This window comes from Plutella xylostella, chromosome 25, assembly GCF_932276165.1.
Source record: "Plutella xylostella chromosome 25, ilPluXylo3.1, whole genome shotgun sequence".
NCBI classification, from domain to species: domain Eukaryota; kingdom Metazoa; phylum Arthropoda; class Insecta; order Lepidoptera; family Plutellidae; genus Plutella; species Plutella xylostella.
Genome location: NC_064005.1, coordinates 1,485,154 through 1,504,136, shown reverse-complemented (window position 1 = coordinate 1,504,136; position 18,983 = coordinate 1,485,154). Strand labels below are relative to the sequence as shown.

The following is an 18,983-nucleotide window of genomic DNA, read 5'->3' as shown; positions in this document are numbered from 1 at the left end:
AACGTACTAGTAAAAAAACAAATGTCAAGGCCGGGTCAAAGATATGCATAAATCTTTTACAATAGAAATACTAATTGGTAAAAAACAACAGTTTATGATGATGATACCTATGAAGATTTACGACGTCAATCTATTAAGAGGAGAGTATAGCTTCGCGATCCTAGCGAAATAGGTATTTAGGAAAAGTATTGCTGTCGCTCGTGCACTCGCCCGCGCCGGGCACCGCACACACACATGCAAGTAGCGTCACGCACACATCGATGGACACTGCCGATGCCGCGCCGCCACCGCCGCCACCGCGCCACCGCGCCGCCGCGCCGGTTGGCGATAAATTGCGACCAAACACGGAGTGTCTTCGTCTTACCTTCATATTATTATTTCTGTGTTGTGATTGTGAGTTGTGACTTGTGACCTTGTGAGCAAAACTTGAAATTATTGAAGATAAATAGAAAGAAGTATAAGTAATTAGTGATAATTTCATGTGAGTAAGTATTTTATTATGTAGGTAATTACCAACCTAGTAACGAGTTAGTAGGTAAGTACATAAAATGGATTTTTGATGATTGGAAAATAGACCTTTTGTCGGTACTTGGACTATCATTTTGTATGTAAGGTTATTTAGATCTATATATGCAGTGAATCTAAAAAAAACATTATGATAGTTTTGTAAAAATATAAGTTTATAAGTATTTATTTATTTATAAACACTTTATCGTATAATAATAAAAACAGTTAAAAAAATGGACTTAAAAGTAGTAAGTATATACAGAGGCGGGCTTATTGCCAAGAAGCAATTTCTTCCAACCAACCTTTGTTTGGTGGAAAACTAAAGTTTTTAAACTCCTTTAATACAATAAAAAGCTATACAAAAACAATGTTGAAAGAACCTAAACTAAAACATATCTAAGATAAAAACGAAAAATACAAACTAACTACCTATTTAACTTACATAAATAATAATAATACAAATACACATAATACCTAAATGACAAAATAGACTTAATATATATCCGCTATATTTATATAAATACATATATAACTATATAATATAATACATATTATTTACCAACCTAAGGTTTTATAATAGTGATCCTTTACGCTCTTTTTAAAGGTAGCAAGTGAAGGTGAAAGTCGCACGTCTACGGGCAAGGTGTTCCACAAACACGCCGCCTTCACAGCGAACGAGTCACTGTAAGAAGCAGCGTTGCGGTCAGGCACACTCAACATCTTGTTCTCTGTAGATCTCAACGCTCGGCCGTGGGAACATAGGAATGAAAACTTAGATCGGAGATATTGGGGGGAAGTAGGGTTATTCAAAACATTGAATAACATGTTGAGAATGTGGGTTTTCCGGCGAAGGCGAATTGGGAGCCACTTCAATTGAGCACGATACTCTGAAATGTGATCATACTTACGTAATCCAAAAATAAATCGGATACATAAGTTCTGGAGACGTTCGAGTCTGTTGAGTAGCTCTTCAGTGAGGTCAAGATAGCTTACGTCAGCGTAGTCGAGAATTGGGAGCAGTAGAGACTGTAAGTACCTACTAACAAAGTTTCGGGGCTGTTTATAGATGTTGAGTAAGTTGTCTTAGTATTTATTTCTTTTAGCATGAGAAGCAAAAGCAAGGAGTCTAAACTTTCAAGCGAGACACTCGAGCTTATGAGGCAGAGACGCGAATTTCCGTCGGCAGGTGACACTTCGTCAGAACTACGGGTACTCAACAAGCGTATAAAGAAGCTGATTCGAAGAGATCTCCGTCGCTCCAACACACGCGCCATAGAAGCAGCAATTGAGCAAAATCGGGGGTCAAAAGTCTTCGTTCAGCAACTTGGGAGAGGCCACTTGACGAAGTTGAGGTCTGCAGATGGTAATATCGTTGTCTCTAAGCCGGAGGTTCTTGCCGAAATCGAACGTTTATACGGACAACTTTATGCTTCACACGCGCAGAAGTCTGTGGCTCAGCTCACCGATTCCAGAGCGCCACTAATACGCCACTACACTGACGACATCCCTGACGTCGACATAGGCGAGATTAGGATAGTCCTTGAGCAGCTTAAAAACAACAAGGCTCCGGGTGAAGACGGAATTACTACAGAGCTTCTGAAAGCTGGAGGTATTGCAATCCTCGAACAGCTCCAGAGGCTCTTCAATTCGGTTCTTCACAATGGCATTACACCGGAGGCATGGTCTGAGAGCGTCGTGGTATTGTTCTTTAAGAAGGGTGACAAAACCCTTCTGAAGAACTATAGACCGATCTCGCTTTTAAGCCATGTATACAAGCTGTTCTCAAGGGTTATCACGAACCGTCTTGCCCAAAAGTTAGACGAGTTTCAGCCCCCAGAGCAGGCTGGGTTTCGAAAAGGCTTTAGTACAATAGACCACATCCACACAGTAAGGCAGATTATACAGAAGACCGAAGAGTATAATCAGCCTCTGTGTCTAGCCTTTGTGGACTATGAAATAGCCTTCGACTCCATCGAGACCTGGGCAGTTTTGGAATCCTTGCAGAGATGCCAAATCGATTGGCGCTATATCGAGGTGTTGAGATGTCTGTACAATGCCGCTACTATGACTGTCCAAGTACAGGACCACAAGACAAGACCTATCAAACTGCAACGTGGAGTGAGACAGGGGAATGTGATATCTCCGAAACTGTTCACCAATGCATTGGAAGATGTCTTTAAGACGTTGGACTGGAAAGGACATGGCATATGTATAAATGGCGAGTAAATGTCACACCTCCGCTTCGCGGACGACATCGTTATTATGGCAGAATCTCTGCAGGAACTCAGCTGGATGCTAAGTGGCCTAAATGCTGCTTCCCGACGTGTTGGCCTCGGCATGAACTTGGACAAGACGAAAGTCATGTACAATGCTCACATCAAACCGGAGCCGGTCGCCGTTGGTGAGGCAACAATCGAAGTTGTGCAAGAATATGTCTACCTCAGGCAGACTATTCGGCTAGGCAGAAGCAACTTCGACAAGGAGGCTGCAAGGCGCATCCAACTGGGTTGGGCTGCATTCGGGAAACTTCGTCACATATTCTCCTCGGCCATTCCTCAGAGCCTTAAGACCAAAGTCTTCAACCAGTGCGTCCTGCCAGTGATGACGTATGGTGCAGAGACGTGGACACTGACGGTAGGACTGGTCCACCGATTTAAAGTCGCTCAGCGTGCTATGGAGAGAGCTATGCTTGGGGTTTCTCTGATGGATCGTATCAGAAATGAGGTTATCCGTCAGAGGACTAAGGTTACCGACATAGCTGTCAAAATATGCAAGCTGAAGTGGCAGTGGGCTGGTCATATCTGCCGAAGAACCGATAACCGTTGGGGTAGACGAGTTTTCGAGTGGAGACCACGAACAGGCAAACGCAGCGTGGGACGCCCTCCTGCCCGCTGGACTGACGACCTTAGGCGGGTGGCGGGTAGTGGTTGGATGAGGAAGGCCGAGGACCGAGTGTTGTGGCGCTCCTTGGGAGAGGCCTATGTCCAGCAGTGGATGATTATTGGCTGATGATGTCTTAGTATACTTACCTAAGTAATTATATCATAGAATACATTTTATTATTTGCTTTTGTGGCCTCAAGTCAATTTATAGTATGTAAGTAACTATGTTAGTTTAGATGTGTGTAAATAAAATTTCCTAAGTAACCTTATCCATGTTGAGTGAGGATTAAATATAATATAGTCACTAGTCATTTTTTTGCTTGAAAACCTACCAGTACTTTAAACTTTTCCTATTCACATCTTTTTATATACAGGGTGTCCCAAATTAAAGTGCACATCCAAATTATAGTGACTTAATTTGTTATTCTAAACAACTTTTGTTTTACGACTTTTGTAAATTCGTGAAAAAAAATCTACTGTCTATGTCTATAGTAAAAAATCTCATAGCCAACAAAGTTTATATGAATTAGCAAAAATAAAATTCGCAAACAATCAAAAGTCTTAAAACAAAAGATGTTTAGAATGACGAGTTGTGTCACTATGATTCGGATGTGCAATTTAACATGGGACATCCTGTATATCTATAGATATCGATAACGCAGGCGGGATCCCATCTCTACTATCGACTTCACTATGGACATCCCTATCGTACGTGTGCTTTGCTTCCCCCCCCGACCCTCAATCGTGCGATAGAGAGCACTGCAGCTCGGGACTGACAATAGGTACTTTTCTTGATGAAATTCTGGTTTTGGGAGAAAACGTTTTACACTAACTAAATATCAACCAATCTCTTTGATTTTAGTGTCAATCGCTTCAGCTTAATATATTCTAGGTTTATAGGTTTCGCTTTTTTTTTTTAAATACGTTGTTATTGATCCACAAACGGCTTAATTCAACAAAGTCGCAATGACAAAAAAAACTTTATTTGAGGTGCCTATAAGTTTGAATCTATAGAAAATTTTGAAAAAAGGAAAACCTATAAACCTAGTTATTCCTTGTGTCAATAACATATTAAAAAATCATGGAGATTGGATAATATTTAGGGGTAGTAAAACGTTTTCTCTTTTTGTATGGACGAGCAAGTGCTATACTCTACTCTTAAGTCACACTTCAATGTATGTAAGGAACTTTTATACAGTTTTTTTTCGTTAATATATTGCAAAGTAATTATCTCATATGTATACGCTAACTGCTGCATAAGCATCTACCTAGCAGAGCACAAACCCATCAATTAACTTTGGGCATAGCCCTCTCACAAATATCCCCTAAAAACTCCCCTTTCCTCAACCCTTTCGGAGATGTGATTGATAACAAGGTAATATTTTTGAACCTAAACAGTTAGGAACGCCAAGATATTAACAATTTTTTGTGACGATTTCAGTAAAAGCAGGTTTGGTACGTACTGTGCACTGTACTGTAAATCTGCGAAAACCCTTAAACAATTAAAATACATGACAACAACATGGCACTTAAGTGAGCGTAACAGAGATAGTGTGATAACAACTAACCAGCAATTACGTCTGACATAACACCTGTTAACCCCAATTATTTTATTTAAGTTTTGTCATTACTGTTACTGAGATTGAATCATACACGTGAGGCAAATCACGTGATAAGTTTATAATTTTATGGTAAGATCTATCTACTTTGCTATCTGACCTTTTGCAGCACTAGGCATAAAATTCAATTAATTTCAAGTAAATATTGGAAGTGTAGTTTTGTTATGATCTAAGCTCTCAGTCCGTTGAATACTCTTTAGATGTGTACAATACCTTGAATAAAATATACAACAAACCTACTCCTACATCATAAAAAGCTACGCTCTCTCTCTCGCTGCTATCGAACTGTAGGTATTGGAACTTTGTGAGGAATTCATGTACTAGGTTCAAACGAAAAACCTTCCGGCATACCTCTATACAATAGAAAGTCCTTCCATTACTCACCACCCTAGTCCACTGCTGGTTGGTATGTTCACACATCTAGGTTTTACTCTTCACGCTGAGTGCCAAAGGTCTTAGCCAGGTTTTTACACGGGAAAATCCATACTATCTGTGACATAGTATACATTGCGTATAAGGACAGGATAAATGATATAAAGTTAGGTCACGTATTAAGGGCCATGATCATAACATGATTGTATCTGTTTGTGACCTCTAAATAAACGATTATCTTATTGTTTTGATATCTCTTGGTAGGTTTATGGTAACTCACCTTTAGGTTGGGTTAGACATATGAATATTCTAATTAAAATGCAAGCAAGAGTTGAAAGGTTAAGGTAAATAAAACCCATTAGGTTGATAAAATTGGTTAGTTTAATTAGGTTGATAATGAGTGCGATTATCAGGCAAAAGCTTTTGACAGAACACTGAATTTTATTGCACCACTATTATTTAAAAAAAAAAGAAAATCGATCTTTTACAACAGACACTAACGCCATCTATCTCCCGTTACAGCGAAACTGGACAAGTGCCCGATCTGCCGCAGCATGATCAGCAGCTACTTCTGCATCAGGAACGACGAGGAGCCGCTGTCGGAGCTGAAGCAGCCGCCCTTCCTCAACCGACGACTCTTCAACCTGTTCCACTACCACTAGAGGGAGCTAGCGACGGATGGTAGGGTCAAGTGTAATGTGTGCGGAAGTGAATTTTCGAATCGATTTTGGACTCAGTTTGGAAGTGAAGTTCGGTTTTCGAAAGACTTCTCGAGTGAGACTTTTTGGGTTGCGTGGGGTAAAGAGAGGATTTTGCACTTAGTCACAGTAGTGTGAACATTAGTATTCGGTTGTGTTGTGGAGGGAATAGCCTTCCAAGAAAAAATAGTTGTAAGTGACGTGACGACAGGAACACTGTATTATGAGGTTGGGCAGCGTTATGAATCGATAGAGTAACTAGTATCACGGTAAATGTGTACTGTTTGATATTTTGTTACCTCAATCAAATATGGATATAATTTCAAATGCTTAAAAATTATGTGTTCTGTTAAAATACTCAGGCACTAAAAAGAGGCTAACTTTATTTGTCGCTTCGTTAACAACTTGTAAGTAAAAAAAAGGTATGTGTGAGAAAAAAACCTACACTATAACGACATTGGAGCTCGGCCACGTCGAACTCTACTCTATCACGTTGTGTCAGACGTGGACATCGCTTGGCACAGATATGTTTCGTAACAATTAATGGACCCTTAGCACATCGTACCAAATGAGTGTGATATGTGATAGTTAGCTTTTTGGTTTTATATTTTTATTTAGTTATTCCATAATCAAACTGACGAATCAGATGTTTGTGGGTCCTTATCCCGATAACGTTTTATTTATTTAGATGTTTTATTTACCTTTGTATAACTATATGTATTTTTTGGGTGCAAAAACATAATTATGTGAATTGTGGTAATAGACTGTGATATGGATGATGAGTGTGTTTTGTGTAAATATAGATTTTAGTACATGAATATTACGATAACTTACAGTGTATGACACTTTCTTATCTCAATGTAGACTGTAGTTACTTCAATTAATAAACAATAAAAAGACACTTACTATGCAATAACCTTTTCAAATATTGTAGTTAAAATTAGCGCTCAACTGCATAATATAAAAATATACTAACAACCACTAACAGCCAGTTAACGAAAGAATTTTATAAAATAATCTAAGATTTAAAACATTTTTTTGCCACAAATATTAAACATTGATTAACAAATGTTTAAAACTAAATTTGTCAATTTTCTAGGCGTTTGAAAGCGCTAAACATCTGTTAAAACTGTCCTAAGTTTTTGTGGTAAGGCCCTTATAAATATTTTAAATCTAAGGCTATTTTTTAAAAGTCTTTCAGAATCGGGCGGTAAGTATCCTTAAAATTCTCGAGTCCGTATAATTTGTCCCTAAGGTTTTTGTAAATATATTTCTGTCCCGAGTAGTCTTCCAATGTATTTAGTACCCTAGTTGTAATGCTCTAGATCTCATAATCGTTTGTAACCATTCTCATCCTGTGAAAATGTAGAACTATTCCCTACCTGCTTCATTCAATCTGTTACTTACTTTCAACTTGACTTTGGGAAAAATAAAAACGGCTTCATAGCTATTTAAAAGGAGATATACCTAACTATTCTATTCAATTGATCTTTAAAATGTATTTCGATGTTTCAAATTAAAATACATAACTGAGGGCCTGTTCCACAATGTCTGGTTAGTGGTTACCTGTCGGATAAAATACATACTGTCACTGTCTAAAAAATAATGACAGAGAGTGACAGCATGTATTTTATCCGACAGGTAGCCACTAACCAGACATTGTGGAACAGGCCCTAAATATGTCTTCTTTCCTGTAAACATTTCTTGTGACCGTTTATTTATTTAGAAAAGAGTGGTATAACCCCAAAATGTGGCCGTCCAGGTAAATATGACAGTGTTTTTATAAACCTAAGACAAGTTTCATGACTATGCAACTAGACGATTTTTGCGTGTATTTGATTGAAAAACAAACTTTCATTTAAGGCACACACAATGATATAATACCATTTATTGGATATTTCCTAATAAAATGAAAACAAATTAATAGGACATTGCGAAACAAGCCCTAAATTGTACAATGTTATACATGTATTGATAAATAATATGTGGGAAAGTTCTGAATTACGATTTTTGTTAGTCATAAAAATGGTAAACGTATATTAGTGAAACTCTGTGTTAGTTTCTGTAAGAGGCTAGTATTATTTTGAGCAACGGGGACGAAATTTGTTGAAATTGTATATTTTGTGTAGACCTATATGAATTTTAATGTTTAATATAAGATTTGCCAAAGTAATTCACGTTGTTTTTAATTTGAAAAAGGTACTTACAAAAGTTGGTTTATTATATATAGCTGTTCCCGCGAGCTTCGCTTTGCCTTAAAAAGTTTTCCCATGGGAATTCCGGGATAAAAAGTAGCCTATGTTCTTTCTCAGGGTCTAGACCATATGCACACCAAATTTCATTCAAATCTGTTCAGTAGTTTTGGCGTGAAAGAGTAACAGACAGTTAGGATTTTGGTCAAAGGCTTCATAAACAGTAAAAACAAAAGAAAATATAAACATACACTTTATTATTCACTTAAAAGTATACTTAAATGGCCATCTAACATCTTAGGCTGTATAATTTTCCGCGTTAATCGCGCCGAATACAGCCTCAGAACTTCAGCTATACTTCTAGATCTCTGCGTAATCTACATCTTACATAGCTTAAGGCCTGTTCACCTAACCGATATGAGACGTCACACAGCACCACGACGATAAATCCACCAACCTCCCCACCCTCAGTGTATCAAAACCCTTTCAACTCCCTGAACTATAAATTCTCCGCCTTCTCTTTCTCCCTCTCAGCGTACAGCTGCGACGCTTTGACCGCCGAGTACAGACTGAACAGCATATGCAGCGCCTGGATCCTGTCGTTCAGCGTGTCTCCAGCCACCGGGATGTCCAGCAGACCACAGACCAGGTCGGCGTATTGGGACAGAGAGCAGTCGAGGTCGGCTGGAGGGAATCCGACGTCGTTTAGTGTTTCCTCCATTGTCTCTGGCCACTCTTGCATCAGGCTGTCTATGTCGGGCATCTTTCTGGAATAGTAATAAGAGGGTTAGGTAAGTTAAGAGGAAGGTATATATTATCTAGCTGTAGCATAGTTTTGGATAGTTCTGGAAAAATATAATAGTGCACTTTTGTGCATACAAAGTGGCGCCCCCAGTGGAAACTATCATAAAACTTCGGCCAGAATATGAAGAACCGTAGGAAAAACACTGTATAAGTATAGTTCCAGACAGATTTATGGTTTGACACAGGGGACTGTACAAGGGTACATACATCTTCTACAAGATATAATAAGATTGAATAGATAGAGTCCAGTTAACTTAGTATTTTTTACTGTGTCACTTAAATACTCTGTATAATCTGCTTGTTTCTTTCAGCCAACAGCAGATACATGAACAAAAGCAATGTGACATGGGCTACATCTCTGGGCCTCTACATCCACTGTATTCTTACATATCCTACGAGCTGCTATCGACAAATCACCACTTTCGGCCCTCCGTGATTGCGTGTGTACTCACACGGTGTAGGTGACGGTGGGCGCGGGCTTGGCGAGGTGCAGCTCGCTCACGTCGCGGATCCACCGGTCGATGGCCTTGGGGTTCCTCTCCGCGTCGTCGATCTTCTTCGTCATCTGAGAAACAAGTGAATTATAAGTGAAACAGCTGATTTGCGATGTAGTGTAGGCCTATAAAATATACAATAGGTATAGGTAGTCTATGGTTATACTATACAAAGCATACATACTTAAACCAATGTGAATGCGTTGATATAATAGCGGTCTTATACCCATATTACATCAAGATGTGCCCACAATACCCAACGAAAATGCAAAAAAAATGTAAAAGATTGTTGAAGTTCTCGAAAGGAGCCTCCCCGAGCACATACTTAATTACATATTACCTGTTTCTTAATCTCCAGTTAAGAAACAGGTTGACAAAACCCTAATCTAGCCCTTTTATTATATCCGAAACTATAAAAACTATTAGATGTGTCGATTCTGTTAATATAAGAAATTAAAAATTGATATCTAGCCACTAAAAAATCTATCTAGACATGCCCCTGCATTGTAAATTGTATATAACATTGTACTTAGCAATGTTATTGTTGTTGCCAAGAAGTGTCTAAATTAGTATTTAATAAATGCTGCGGGAATCGCACGATCCTAGCGTTCCCTGCGCGCTTGTTGCGGCGCCCGGCTGAATAATAACAAGGTAAATAGATTATTGATTATACTAATGTGCTGGTAGGCGAAAGCGAAACCGGCTATTTTAGGTAGCTAGATAACGCACCTCGGAAACTGGGTAAACAAAAAAAAAAAAATTTAAAAATTTCCATGCGTGTTAGTATCTATCTACGTTCCTAGAGGTATATTTCACTAAGAACCGACATGTTATCTGGCAATCATACTCCGAATGAATTTACAATAACTCCTACACAGAATATCGCCTATCTCCAGCAGTGGACCTTTGCGGGCTCTGATTGATGATCACTATCATCACGATTGTCCATATCCATGTGTATCAGCTGCCTGACACCCGTAGGTTGCCTAGTCTAAGGTCTGACATTGACATGTGTGGTCTATACTGCCTACAAGCGGCCCAGTGTATAATCAGACGGGCGTATGTGGTCTATAGTCTATACTACCCACAGGCTGCCCAGTTTAGGGTCAGCCGGGCGTGTGTGATCTATACTTCCCACAGGCTACCCAGTTTAAGGTCAGCCGGGCGCGAGTGGTCTATACTCCCAACTGACTGCCCAGTGTAGGGTGAGCCGGGTGTATGTCGGCCGTCCCCGTGTGTAGGGTGAGCCGGGCATATATCGTCCCCCCCATGGTACATACCACGGTGACGGGCCTCGCGCTGGAGGTCTTGGACAGCGCGCGCAGCTGCAGCTGCAGCAGCGCCGCGTCGCTTTGCCGCGCCGCCGGCTCGTCCACCAGCGACAGACCTTGGGATAGACAGATTATTTTTATTTATTTATTTAATAACTTAAAACCTATCATTACAGCTACTCCAATGCGATAGGCAAGCAAACAGTTTTTAGTTAAAATTAAACCCTATTGTTTAGAGTGGTTTCAGAATAGCGTATTTTTCGGTAGTATAGTGGAGACCCTCTTCAAGTCTTAGGTGCCATAGGACTGCAACAACATCAACATACGGTCGTTTCAGCCAGGGGCGTATTTACCCTAGGGCTAAAAGGGCTACAGCCCGGGGCGGCAGGCGGCGAAGGGCGGCCCAGGGGCGGCCGGCAGGCCGCCCTTGGGCTTCAGGTTGGAGGATTAAAAAAGTATATAAAAATATTTTAGGACATACGCCTAGAACGGTCCTGAGACATCTTTTCACATGTTGATTTCATGTCTTAAGAAATATGATTTAAAGTATGAAAGCCGGCCTTTGTTCTTTTCTGAACCGGTGGAATAGTCAATTTTTTTTCCGCCTCGGTATTTTTTTGAAGGAAATCTTTTGAAGATTATTTTCTTGCCTCACTCAGTCGCCCTGCACAAATTTATTTCTAAACGTTCTCATGTAAACTCGTCTATCCCTAAAGATCTTTTTTTTCGTTCGGAAGATATCATTATCTATCTATGCAAATCTATCACCACAATGTTCTTATACATTTATGTAGGTCGGTAAGTACTCTAGACTTCTTCTTTTGTGTCAGAAAACATGCGAATTTTTAAATGCTTCCAGCCAGACCAAAAGAAGCAACTTTGATAGCATTCTGGTTGGGCTGGAGTAAGTCTTCCCGAGTGCAGGTGGATTGTCACAAGGGACAGGAGAGTAAATGCTCCAGGGGGCGTTACCACAGTCGCATAGGCGTACCAACGGTGTAGCCCCACTTGCAAAGATTGTCCTTGCAGCAGCCTAGCTCTGCTCGCAACCGATTTAGAGTCTTCCAAATGTGCCAGGGGAGACTGTTACCGGGAGCAAGTTTTTCCTCAAAACGTATGAAAGGATCCTGGGGCTGTTTTTTCCTCCCAGGGCCTTAGCTTTTCGTTTTGTGGGTTTTCATCATTAAGGACACCTCACTATTTAGAAACGCTTTGCGGCAATTAAGGCGGGAAGGTGCGGCAGTATGTGAGTAAAATGGATGTCTGGAGTAGCATTCTTTTTTGGCTTTTTCAACAGAACATGCCACTTTTTGCCGTATGCTAGGGGGTGCTATTCCAGCCAGAGAGTAGACTTTGTAGAGCGGTGTCGGTTTGAGGCATCCCGTTACTATACGAACTGTGTCGTTATGAGCAAAATCTACTTCTCTAGCATGCGCGGATCTTGCCCATATCATCATCATCATCAGCCAATAATCATCCACTGCTGGACATAGGCCTCTCCCAAGGAGTGCCACAACACTCGGTCCTCGGCCTTCCTCATCCAACCACTACCGGTTCTACCCGCCTAAGTCCAGCGGGCAGGAGAGCGTCCCACGCTGCGTTTGCCTGTTCGTGGTCTTCACTCGAGAACTCGTCTACCCCAACGGTTATCGGTTCTTCGGCAGATATGACCAGCCCACTGCCACTTCAGCTTGCATATTTTGACAGCTATGTATGTAACCTTAGTCCTCTGACGGCGGATAACCTCATTTCTGACCATCCATCAGAGAAACCCCAAGCATAGCTCTCTTCATAGCACGCTAAGCGACTTTAAATCGGTGGACCAGTCCTACCGTCAGTATCCACGTCTCTGCACCATACGTCATCACTGGCAGGACGCACTGGTTGAAGACTTGTCTTTAGGCTCTGAGGAATGGGAATCTTGCCCATATGGGGCAGGCAAATTCAGCAGCTGAGAAGCAGAGTGCTAGGCTGCTTGTTCGTAGAACTTGCGGTGAGGCGCCCAGCTGGTAGACGTAAACCGTTGTTTCGGGAGCTGACTTTCTTCTTGGTGTTTTGGCAGTGGGTTTTGTACGTGAGGGATCTATCCAGGGTCACTCCGAGGTATTTTCGTTACGAGCAGTGCTGGATTTTTTTAAGTATGAGGCCGGCTATTGTTCTTTTCTGAACCGGTGGAATAGTCTATTTTTTTCCGCCTCCGTATTTTTTTAAGGAAATCTAAAAAAAAAAATTGCCTCACTCAGTTGCCCTGCCCAAGTTTATTTCTAAACATTCTAAAAAGATTTTTCTGGATAGACGAGTACAATCCAGAAGAATCTTTTTTTTGTTCGGAGGATATCATTATCGACGGACGACCGAATGGCGTAGTGGTTAGTGACCCTGACTACTGAGCCGATGGTCCCGGGTTCGATTCCCGGCTGGGGCAGATATTTGTTTAAACACAGATATTTGTTCTCGGGTCTTGGATGTGCCCGTAAAATGGCAATAGGCCCGCCCCCTATTACATTGGGACTAACATAACACTCTGGCGAAAAGTGGGTGCAGCAATGCACCTCTGCCTACCCCGCAAGGGGGTACATTAGTACAAGGCGTGGGTGCGTGTGTGTGTGTGTGTGTGATATCATTATCTATGCAAATCACCACAATTTTCTTATACATATTATGTAGGTCGGTATGTAATCTACACTGTCTGCTCTTTTTGTTATCTTTCATTCCTTGATGGGGCGGAAAACTACAGGAGCCCAGGGCGCGCAATCTTTAAATACGCCCCTGGTTTCAGCATACGAGCTTACACGCCTGCCACATTACGCCGTTCGAACCGGCAGCGCAACAACGCTCGTATAAGTTGAATTATATGTTTTGTTAGAGTTATATGGCCAAAATGAACGTTGCAGGAGTATAATTTAAGTACTTAATCTTACCCAAGTTATCGATGTGTTCTAGCACGTTCTCGGCCAGGTCTTTACCGCGCGCGTTGCACGCCGGCGTGGTCACCTGCAAGTTAGAAAAACATATTTGAAGACACAATTCAATGAATATTTATTTATATGGCTAACAATTAAATATTAGGTATGCATTTTGTATATTTTCGTGAATATTGTACAGAGATAGATAGATAGATAATTCTTTATTGCACACACAAACATAAATTACACAAGGAAATGTACAATATAGACGGTACAAATGGCGGCCTTATTACTAAGAGTAATTTCTTCCAGACTACCTCGGAGCAGAGAAACTATACAAGAGATGTGTCCATGAACAGGCCCGTGGGACCAACAGTATTAGTAGCCGGTGGAAGGATGGAGAAGACCGTTGACAGAGTGGTGTGGCGCTCAGGCCTATATTCGACAGTGGATAATTGTAGTCTGCTGATGATGATGATGATACCTTTATGAAGGCATCGGGGTCCCCGACCGCCGGCACGTAGTCAGGCACAAACGGTTGCAATTTGAACTCTATGTCGATCTTCTGAGGGGTGTATCTGGAAACACAACACAAATATCGTTAAAGAATTTGCCAAACAAGTGAAAAAGGTTATCGGAGATTGAGTGGGTCAGCCGCTTAACTCCGTCTCAAGCATTATTCTCCGTGGGAATTCCTAGATTTCTTAGCAGATGGTGATTTCAGATATCGAATAACCCTGACTCATCTAAAAAGTATAAGCCCAAGTAAGGTAAATGCCTGATTAATCAATGCTACCTATATATTCCTAACAATAACCTAGGTATCTAAACTTGTATAGCTTAGTTAGTTCTTTAATGTAAATATTTATAGGTCATTAGGGCAGCGACTTGTGTCGGCATGCCACTCGTCGCACACCACAGGATAATTACAATAAGATAAGAAACAGGTCCAGAAATGTGAGCCGCAACTAAAACAAACGAAACATAATAGTCTACCGCGGACTTCATCATAGTGACCACAAGATAGGCATTGATATTTAAGAATAACGCCAGCTATATTCTACGAAGTCCATTACAAAATAAGTAGGTAATGAAAGTTTTTTATTGGAAAGATTTTTATTTATTGTCAGTAATTTACTTAGAGTACCTGCGTATTTAAAATTGAATAACGATTGCTAATCTATATTCTAACAGATCAATACATCGATTAAATACCGGCTTAAATAATTAGTTAGGAACCATTTCCTACTTTATAGATTGACTGTACCATGTACCTGCTTATAGACATTTACGGAAACTATAAAAACTATCGCCTGCATACGGCAATATGCCCCCTTCCTTCATTTGTTTTACGACAGTACCCGCCAGTAGGTAACTTTCAGTTATCGTTACAAAACTCACACTGATCCTATTGTTAGCACCAACTTTCCGGAAACAATAAAACAAGAGCTAGCACATACGAACTACCAGGTTTCCCCAATTAGCGAGATAGGTATTCATTAATTACATGATGAGGTTCCCACCCTCTCCCCATTAATCTTTACTCGCATGTGAAAGTGTCTCTGTTTCGGTCACATCGGCTATTTCGGTATTAGGGACATCCTTAATGTTTCCAAACCTCTTCACATTCTTTGATGTTTGCGTTTCGAGAACGCACTTCCCATTTCTGTTTCGAGAAACGTTTATCTGCCTTTAGTGATATGTATCTACCTATACTTGCATAAAACAACACAAACAAAAAACGGCTTAGCCAGTTTTGATAAAGCAACGATAAGATCCATTGATAATATTAATTTATATATGTGTATGTGGCCTGTAATCATCCACAGCTGGCCATGATATTATGCATCTTCCAAGGAGTTCTACATCCATAAAATTCTGGTCTCGGCTTTTCAACCTATAACTACTATTATAAGGCCCGCTTTTACAATAAATAATAAGGCTATTCTCTCTCTATTAGGAATTGTGTTACTCTTCAATGGTGAAACCGAGTCTAAGAGGACTCAGAGATGTGAATTGTCTTGTCGCAAAAATGTATAAATACTGTGTTACTACTAACCTTCATTCTTAATTTATAATTATTTTTTTTTATTGTATAGCATAAGACGAAAGAGACTAATCCCTACGACACAGGGAATCCTAGTGTAGGGGTTAGGGATATTATAAGATTGTTTCAATGTTTTGGCTATCAATAAAGATATTTGTATTTGTATTTGTATTTGTATTTGTATTTGTATTTGTATTTGTATTTGTATTTGTATTTGTATTTGTATTTGTATTTGTATTTGTATTTGTATTTGTATTTGTATTTGTATTTGTATTTGTATTTGTATTTGTATTTGTATTTGTATTTGTATTACCTTTTTGTGCCTGCTGTGGCAGAATAACACCACCGATAAAGCGCTAAAAAAAAACTCACTTCATGATATACTGGAACACATTCTCCATGTCAGCAGGCACCTTCAGCCCCTGGTACTGCTGCGGGTCGTAGGCCCCCTCCGCCGGCACGGCCACCGCGCGCCGCCGCCCGCTCGGCAGCGCCGGCACGCGCGCAGCCTCCAGCGAGTTGTCGTCGGAGTCTGGAAGCATTCATCACCACTCAGCGGTCATCAACTCTTCAGTCAATATGATTGGCTAACTGATAATCAAGCAGATTTGGGGACCCATCATCATCACCGTTGCAAAATAATTGGCTAGGCAGAGTACACTGGGTACCCAGTCAGCAGGGTACCCAGGCTTTCTCTGAGGTCCTTCTCTTCCTCTTTTCTTTAAAACCTTCAGGACCCATCACGTCCCCACTGCTGGATCACGGGTCTGCTTCCAATGAAGGAAGGGATTTAGGCCTCGTGCACCACGCTGGCCTAGTGCGGGTTGCTGGTAGCATTGTTGTCTTTGTAAGGTTGCAGAGTCACGCAGTAGGCACGCGTGGTGGACTAGGCCTAAAACCCTTCGTTTATTGGAAGACACGGGCCCCAGCAGTGGGGACGTGATTGGTCCTGAGGGTTTCAAAGAGGAGGAGAGGAAGAGAAAGCCTAGGTATCCTAATGCTAATCCGACTGGCCAATTATTTCACAGCGGTGACGATAGCTCTTCAGATCTGCTTGCTGATATCAGTTGGATGAAGAGCTAATGACCGCTGGGATACCTACCTACATGAATATTGGGAATAACTACTATACCTAATAGGTAGTTTAGTACAATCCTTTAAAACATAAACAAGAAGAGCCAGATTTGCCAACCACCTGCCATAATCTAAGTATAATAATTTATTTCAGTATCCAGGGCACTTAAAATAAAACATCTTCAACCGCGCGTGGTCAAGGTAATTGGCGTGGGCTTCGGATGAAGACGCATTTAACTGTCATAAGTGGATCATATCGTACTCGTAATAGCTACCTATAGGTATATTAACTGACGGTATAATGATATCTGCTACGGCTATTCATACTGTACATAGGTAAAAAGGAGACTATTTGACCGCAATTTGTAGTTTTAAATTATATCTTACGGCGTACGAAATAGGTTCGATTCAAGCACGCTGCAAGCATCTAACTCCTATACATGATAAGTCTTCTACCATACTGTAGAGTATCGTGACCATTATTGCAAAGTCATCCTAATACATATAAATACACGGTACTTTCATGAATCAATTCGAATGTAACGGTCAATGGCGAGACCGTATGTTGCACGCGTGATTTCATATTCACACGCATCCGAGTAATTTAATCTTTACAATTTTACATTAGTCGCCGGGCGGCCAGTTCAACAAACTGTATTTTATTGCGAGAAGACTGAACTTTTTTTTCTGTGGCCTTATCTAATGCTATGCCTATCTTCAGAATTCCTGACGAATCTGATTTCATGAAGTTTGCGGAAATGACTTATAAGTAACTCTATTCATCTCAAATATGTGTCAATAAAAATAACCGAGTGAACTCACCAGAATTATCTGACGAATCCATCTGCTGACTCGCTTGTTTGGACAGACTCTTCGCGCCATCCTTCGAGCTTTGTCTGCTCATTTCAGTTTTGGGCTCCCGACCCCGCGGTGACTTCCTGTCTGGTGACTAAAATAGACGCAGGGTCATTACCCGAAACCGACGGAATTAAAGAGTTTGTTTATCTTCCCCGTCAACTAAATTTAGTTTATGGTGATACCTCCTGATAGGAAGCATCTAGTGCAAGTAGAAGGCAGACTGCCAATAAGATTGGCACATGCGGGGTTATATTTAGTATTGATTGATTGCCATCGAGTATTTCGATAGACATCGCTATCCAACAAGTTAGAAGCCCTTCGGAAGAGGTATTTCCTGAATAAATCGTCCGTGAAATGAAATTAAATGGACCAGTTCAGCCTTTAGCCATGCCTAATCACGATGATGAAACGGGCTTTAGATAGCTCGACCGATTAGGAAGAATTCATTGCATTGTTCTTTTAATAGCTGCCGGCTGGCGCGCATTCATTTACAGTTCAAACATCCAGCCGTGCTACTGCGCAGTTACGCAACTCGTCTCGATATCGACGAAACTATAGGTACCTACATCTCTAGTCACAAGTAGCACCCTCATTTTACTTGGTCACGGCTGAACGGGCGCCTCTCACCGGCTCGTCTTACCACAGAATAACAACGTCTTACCAAGTCTTCGTCAGTGGCGTTGTTCAAGAATTTCTCTGGTTCGGAGTCGCTCTCGCTGTCGGAGTCGAAGTCGTGCCTGGCGGGGCCGGCGGGGCGCGCGGGGGGCGTGAACTTGGCCATGGCGGCGACCAGCACCTCGTCTCCGGACTCCGGGGGGCTCTCCACCTCCCTCGCGTTCAGCACCGGGACGGTCGCGTCGTACATCGCGGCATATTCGTTGGTGTCCGCGTCTGTTTTGGCACTTTTGACGCAAAGCGTCTGGCAGTGTTTGTCGCTGGTTGCCATGGCAACGCGCTAGTTTATGTCATGGCGAGGTGGCGGGTTGGCGATGCTTGCGATTGCATTTTTGAATGTGCACTGCCAGCCCGCCACCCTTTCAGACACTGTGTGAGAAATGGGTTTACGATATCGCCGACTTGAACGATGTTGGTGAAGAATAAGTAAAAACTAAAAGTATAAGTTGTAGATTGTATAGTAGGTGTATGGATAGCTTCGCTTTGGGCGGTGCATCGATCTTCATTTGAATCAATCTACACAAAAGATAAAGGTCTCCACCGGAGAGGCGAGATGAAACGAATGATCTAGAATGGAGTTGTCA

The 18,983-nt window shown here is 41.2% G+C and overlaps 2 protein-coding genes across 2 annotated transcripts in view; one reads left to right on the top strand and one right to left on the bottom strand.

Moving 5' to 3' along the window:
- The window catches only part of LOC105387278 (cell growth regulator with RING finger domain protein 1), a 54,657-nt gene extending 47,156 nt beyond the window's left edge, over positions 1-7,501 (top strand). Inside the window, exon 8 of the mRNA XM_048630094.1 lies at positions 5,903-7,501. Within this exon, the coding sequence (XP_048486051.1) occupies positions 5,903-6,042 (140 nt within the window). The 3' untranslated portion in view covers positions 6,043-7,501. The remainder of the gene's footprint in view (positions 1-5,902) is intronic.
- Positions 7,502-8,506: 1,005 nt separating this feature from the next.
- On the bottom strand, positions 8,507-18,979 carry LOC105387363 (intraflagellar transport protein 46 homolog). The gene is made up of 8 exons (XM_048630204.1): positions 18,386-18,979; positions 17,689-17,815; positions 16,165-16,324; positions 14,230-14,323; positions 13,761-13,833; positions 10,849-10,955; positions 9,527-9,639; positions 8,507-9,037 (listed from the first exon to the last, which is right to left on the bottom strand). Exons 1-8 carry the CDS (start codon positions 18,668-18,670, stop codon positions 8,770-8,772), a joined length of 1,227 nt encoding a protein of 408 aa, XP_048486161.1. The 5' UTR covers positions 18,671-18,979; the 3' UTR covers positions 8,507-8,769.
- Positions 18,980-18,983: the final 4 nt, after the last annotated feature.